A 6,112-nucleotide genomic window follows, 5' to 3' on the forward strand; every position below is an offset into this window, starting at 1 on the left:
ACCCAGCAACAGAACTGCACATCCTCAAAAAGGCATCTTGCGTAAGACGGCCCCCGTAAACCAGAAAACAGTAAATTATTCAAAGCACCAGCTGAGAGAGAAACGCAGGAGGGGATAAAAGGGAGCTCTTTAAAGAGCGGCTGCCGGCGGGGTGACCTGTTTGGGCGAGTTCCTGGATCCAGACCCACGCTCGGGTGCTGAGTGCCGAGTGCCGGCTGCCTCCGTAGATCCTTCGCGCTGCGAAACCACATCGCCGTTATCGCCTGTCGGGTGACTGGCTAGGATGTGCTCGTGACTGACTCCTGTCCATTTAATATAAATAGGCATCAGTTCCAGTAGTTAAAAGGTGATAGGATATGCGAGGAAAGTACGGAGCCGGGCCCCAATGTGATGGAACCGGTAGAAATGCAGACTGCTTGCGGACCACTGTGAGCGGTCCAAGCCATGCGGGGTGTGTAGCTGAAGCCTCGCAGCCTTTTCTGATTTTAATTAAGGGCAAGGTTCTGCTAATTGGACAAAAAAAAAAAAAAAAAACGCTCTTCCACTTCAGGACCCACACAGGCAGTTTTTTGGACAACCTTGGCAGTTGAGAGTGGTGCAGGGGTGCCGGGTCACTTCGTGGCAGATGACTTGGACCCAAAACGGGTCTGGCTGGCCCATACTTTAGTACCTTTAAGCCTGGTACTTCATCCGAATTGCTTCGCTAAAAATTTCTAGCGTCATAAATGGCAAAAGTTTTAAGCCTCTCTGGGGAAAATAAAGCAAGTACTGAAGTGATTACAATGACTAATGAATAGTAATAACGCACAGCTAATTTATGGTTCCCAGTTTACATCACTGAAGCTTCTTGGAGTGTGGAAACCCCTGATAAGGGCACCTTGGTGGCTCTCATGGTCACATGGTACAGGAAACACAGCCACTAAACACTAGTTCTCCACGTTCTCAGGACCAGCTATTCTGTGATGGTCTAAGCTACAGTAAGCTGGTGCATTAGTGGTGCGTTTGTGGTTGGGGATGTGTTTATGTGATATGCCTAAGTCTCCTTCCCACATTGGAGAAAAGAACTAAGATTATATGGCTTGTGATGGTCCTCAGCAAGGTTGACGTCAGTGTTCAAGGTGATGTCTTTGTGCTTGAGTGGTTTTGAGGAGATAGACCAAACCCATCCCTTAGCTTATATAGTCTTTGTGCTTGAGTGGTTTTGAGGAGATAGACCAAACCCATCCCTTAGCCTATATAGTCTTTGTCCTTGAGTGGTTTTGAGGAGATAGACCAAACCCATCCCTTAGCCTATATAGTTCTCTGAAGTATTGTAGTGTGTATAGCTGTAGCTGGAGTCTGAAGTATTAGATCTGAACGAATCAGTCTTCCAGGAAAAATTCCAGGGCCGGATTTGCACATTGTGTATCTGATCTCTGGCTGACGTCATCGTGCCTTGTCGTCCGGTTGAGAGGCATCGTTTTTGATCATTGAAGGTGGAATTCGAAGATGGATCCCAAGTCCTCGCCAAACGCGAAGATGTGTACACGCTCGACGAAGATCTGCCGAAGAAGGTGAAAGGGCGCCTCGTAAGTATCTTCTACACGCTGTAAGTAAGCGCCTCTGTCCCCGTCCTTAAACACAGCCGCATGTGCCCCCGGTCCCCACATTGCCTGTTCTTTTGTCTCGAATGTAAACTTCTCAGAGAACACGCTTCCCTGCAATCATTTCCTCATTGAACCATCCACAGAACACAGTCAGAATCTCACATGGCACGATATTCAATATGTATGAAAATTAACAAGTCTCATGAATTGCTTTAATCAAGACCTGGCGGCGAAGGCAGTGCTGCAGTTTGCAGTGTAAGCCTCGGTATGCAATCACAGATTTCACGCTGCGGTAAAAGCCAGGTCTGCTTTAAGGGGAATTTAAGGGAATTTAATGCTCCATCCTGACCTTAACCCCCTGTGGTCCTGCAGGATGAGGGCCTTGCCTTATAATGCTACTCCTTGCTCATTCACATGCAAATGCGAGATTTGAACTCCAAAGCCACTTGTACTCCCCTAATTACTCTTTTATGTCTTCCACCATGTTACACTTTTTTTTTAAATCGCATTTGTACCCCAGCTGCTCAGTATCTCGTGAGATTATAACTGCATTCAGGTCTTGTGCATGTGTGACTTGAAGTTTGTCCCCCCATTAAATCGCAAGTACACAAATAAGGTGGCAGCTAATTTTAAAAGTAAGCGGAGACCTGAGCCATTCATGTAATGTAGCTTAACTGCTGTGGTAATTTAGGGAAACACGGAGACACTGAGAACGTGATGTAAATAATCTTGGCCTGTCCAATTTCTTTTGAGCAGAAAGCATTATCTGCGAAAGGGCATTAGAAATGAAGGGAGAATTATGTTGTGTGTCAGAATTACATGGTAAAATTGACCAAAAATAAACTGATTTGATGGTGTGTGGGATTGATAAGTACATACAGCATACTAATGGCAGGGGGTGGTTCATATATGTTGACAAGCAGCCCAGGTTAGTAACAGATTACCGAATGAAAAATGAATAAAATTATAACGGCAGCCTCAAACATCAGTCGTGGTTCAGTGTCATTTCAGCAGCCTTGATGAGTCCATTCGAATGTGTTAATATGTGAAGCTATATCAGTGTCTCACCTCAGTCTAAGTCAATCTATAACACTGTGAAGAAAGATTAAAGTTATGTAAATATTCTGCTTTTCTTTCCAAATGAGGTCATAACTGAAATGTTTTGAAATGCACTTGGGCAAGATTTTTTTTTTTGCTTTAATTAAATATAGCTAATGCATATGCTTTAAGAGATATTCTCAGCGAATCAAAAGATGGGGCAGTTAGAAGCCATGCTGACAGAGTAGCTAAAGAATGTTTTTGATGACTTCTTGACGTCTCGCCAGGTTCTTCCGTCATAGCATACCGGGACGGTTTTTCTCCCTTCCGCAGTCCACGGCCTCCAGCATGCGGTTCCAGGACGCCTTCCACACGCCCATGATCCCGGGTGAACATCGGAAGAGGCAGAGGATGCCCAACTCCCGCTTCCAGAACGACTACGTGGCCGACCTGAGCGGGCGCTGCGGATCCAAGGGTCCCTGCGAGCAGCGGAGCAGCAAAGGGAAATGAAGGCTCCATACGCAGCCGCCCCGGGAACACCGCGGTAGACGGTGAAGCGCTGGGTGGACGGAGGAGAGGGCGAATGGGTCCTTAAAAATTAACACTGATCCCGTAAAACAAAAACGTAGCGCGTCCTTGACAGCCACCCAGAGCTTTCACAACTGTCAGGGAAGAGAATATAAATCTATATTTGTTGCGTAATCCTTTTTTTCTTAAAGAGACGATAGGCATACAAAGAATGTTTGGTTTGTATATTTAAAGTCAGAGACTTTTGTAAAATGCCTAGCGCCCGATTTCCTCCTAACACTCGTTTTCTTTGGATGTTAATTCACTACATTAAAAAGCGTGCAGCTTTAATTTTTTTTATCGAGCGATGATGTTAGCCTCGTCCCCGGTTTCTTTTATTTTTTTGCTCTTCCCCTGCATGCTCTGCATTACCACTACTGTTTATTTCCTCTTATGAGGAATCGATTAATATGTGAAACTGAAAATTACCGAAATTCTGCTATTGAATAAATCGCATCATATTTGTTTGTTAAATTAATTCAGTTTTTTTTTTGTAATAATTTATTTGGGCTTTTTAAACACACGATAACTAACAGGCTTAAAAATTAAATCTTGTTTTGCCTTTTACACCTGTTTACTACCTTTTTTCAGTCTAATTCTTTCATGTCAATATTGAAATACTTAGTATTTCAAGTACAATAGTATTTCAAAAATACATTTTCTTTGCATTTTGAAATCTGCATATGAAATAGAAAGTCCAAAAAAGAAGGTCTTAATCTGGAAATATCCCATTTATTCATGGATTTCAGTGCCAGATTTAAGTTATTCAATAACAACAATAATTTCAAATCCCTGCAAATAAACAAACAAAACAAGCAAGCAAACAAAGAAATTAATTAATTCATTAATTAATTAAAACACAATGAATTTTAGGTTCTTAGCCAACATATTTCCCCCAAATAGCATCTTGCACCTCAGTGCCCGTAATAAAGGTGACCATACACCTCAAATGACATCTGGACCAAATGAAAACAGACACATTGTTCTCGCTAATCTATTGTATACTTAAAATAACACTGTCATCATCTTGTTCTGTCACATCGCAACTTTAGAGGGCACACAGTGTTTCTGATGCAGCAGACGATGGCAGACTTATATGGAAAGCTATTCATGACTTAAGCCAGGAAATAAATTTAAAAAAAAAAATATATATATATATATATATATATATATATATATATAAATTTATTTGGGGGGGGGGTTAAAAACCATTTACCTAAAATTTTACCTAAAGCCCCCCTAACATAGGCTTACCGACGTCCCCGATTACACAGTTACAATATTCACAGTTAACATAAATACACATATTAATTTGCACTATATAAAGTGTGGTGCAGAGCATGCTGGTAACAGCATAATTAGTCCTGCTAACCAGCCCTGCAGTGTCACATCTATGCCAGCCAATCATGAACAGTTGGCGAGATCGGAACAAACAAAAATAAGTTCGCCTCGGGGACTGTACACAGGCGGTGGGCCAAAATGGTGATCACCGCTCGTACTATACCATACTGCTAAAATTACGTTGATTATGTTTGAAGTAAAAGGCCAGCTTAATGTTTACAGAAGACGGTCCTCACAGGCCCAGAGAGCAATTAGCCTCGCTCGTCCTGTAGCTCAAGAAGTAGGGCATTGTACTAGCAATGCAAAGGTCATGGGCTGAAATTCCTGAGAGTGCACATAAATTGGTATCCCTTTGCTCTAGTGTAAGTTATTTTGGATAAAAGTGTCAGATAAATGAATAAATCATCTCTTAGTGGGTTTATAATATCCCAGGGGTATCCGTCCGCAATTATAGTGAGAACTGCTTCTGCAATGGATGGGAGTTGTGTGTTTGGCATCCACTGTGTGAAACTGTACAGCACACATATGTTCATGCATGTTCATGTATGTTTGGGGAGACTCGAATGTCCAAAAAGTAACGAAGACCAGGTTTGGTGACAGGTGCATGTAATCACCTGATCTCCTCGTTCTGACAGGTTCACCATAGTACATGTACAATAAGCGAAGGCGTCGTCAGTCTGGATGAAACATAAAGACCCGGATACTCTGCCACGCATCAGACCCACTGACCTGTAGGGCTCTCTGCTCATGCTTGATGGGGAATGACTATTGTAAGAGTCTTGCCTACAATGTCGTAACAGTTTTGGGTTCTTGGCTGTTATTGTAGAACCGCTAACATAGAGTATATAATCTCGCTCTCCTTGTGGGTAACTGTCTTTATAATATCTTAGCTTTTTAGGGTGAAAAAAAGTCCCACTTGGGTGGCGAATCAGATTTTGGGAAGCGGGTCAAAGACAACAGAGAATTACCTTTTCCCCAAACTAGCCGAGCACCCAGATTGCCAGGGAACGTGACATTTCTTCCCCACACTGTCCACCACCCTCCAGCATGGGGCTGCTGAGGGTTTAGGCACTGGGTCCATATCAGAGATCCTAGTTGTTTCACTCTGTACTGGAAGACACGTTTAAGTAGCCTAGCAGCAGATAACTCGTATTTTGTGTGCAATCATGGTTAGCTGAATCTACCTACCTATCTATCAGGGTTCTAGGTAAAGCTTTACCTAGGAGGACTCTTCTACCAAGAAAACTGATGATCATTTCATTTTCTCCTCAACGCAGGTAATTCCGTAGCCCTAAGCACTTGCCTAGACCTCACTAGAACAATGTACAGCTCAGGTCCTATATAGAAAGATGTGGATTCATCTGGGCCGCCAGATTTATCATATTATCATCGGGTCCTTTAGCAAGGCCCTTAACCACGACTGCTCCGGGGGGGGCTTGGATGCTGGTCGCCCCATCGTCTGACCCCAGAACCTGAATATACATGGAGAGCAAGATGGAATGTGTGAAAATGACTCCATTTCCCCACGGCGATCGATAAAGTACAACTATTCTCTAGTACAAGTGCTCCAGCAGGAAACG

The 6,112-nt window shown here is 43.1% G+C and overlaps 1 protein-coding gene across 5 annotated transcripts in view; it reads left to right on the plus strand.

Moving 5' to 3' along the window:
* Positions 1–3,758, plus strand: part of kdm4c (lysine (K)-specific demethylase 4C) — an 84,045-nt gene extending 80,287 nt beyond the window's left edge. For 4 of the 5 annotated variants that reach the window (XM_048996640.1, XM_048996639.1, XM_048996642.1 and 1 more), the window contains exons 21-22: positions 1,476–1,568; positions 2,958–3,758. In XM_048996640.1, coding sequence (XP_048852597.1) covers positions 1,476–1,568; positions 2,958–3,134 — 270 coding nt within the window. In that variant the 3' untranslated portion in view covers positions 3,135–3,758. Of the gene's footprint in view, positions 1–1,475; positions 1,589–2,957 lie in introns of all 5 variants that reach the window. The other variant, XM_048996643.1, reaches the window with a different exon arrangement.
* The last annotated feature ends 2,354 nt before the right edge of the window (positions 3,759–6,112 follow it).

Source organism: Brienomyrus brachyistius, chromosome 25 (assembly GCF_023856365.1).
Source record: "Brienomyrus brachyistius isolate T26 chromosome 25, BBRACH_0.4, whole genome shotgun sequence".
NCBI lineage: Eukaryota > Metazoa > Chordata > Actinopteri > Osteoglossiformes > Mormyridae > Brienomyrus > Brienomyrus brachyistius.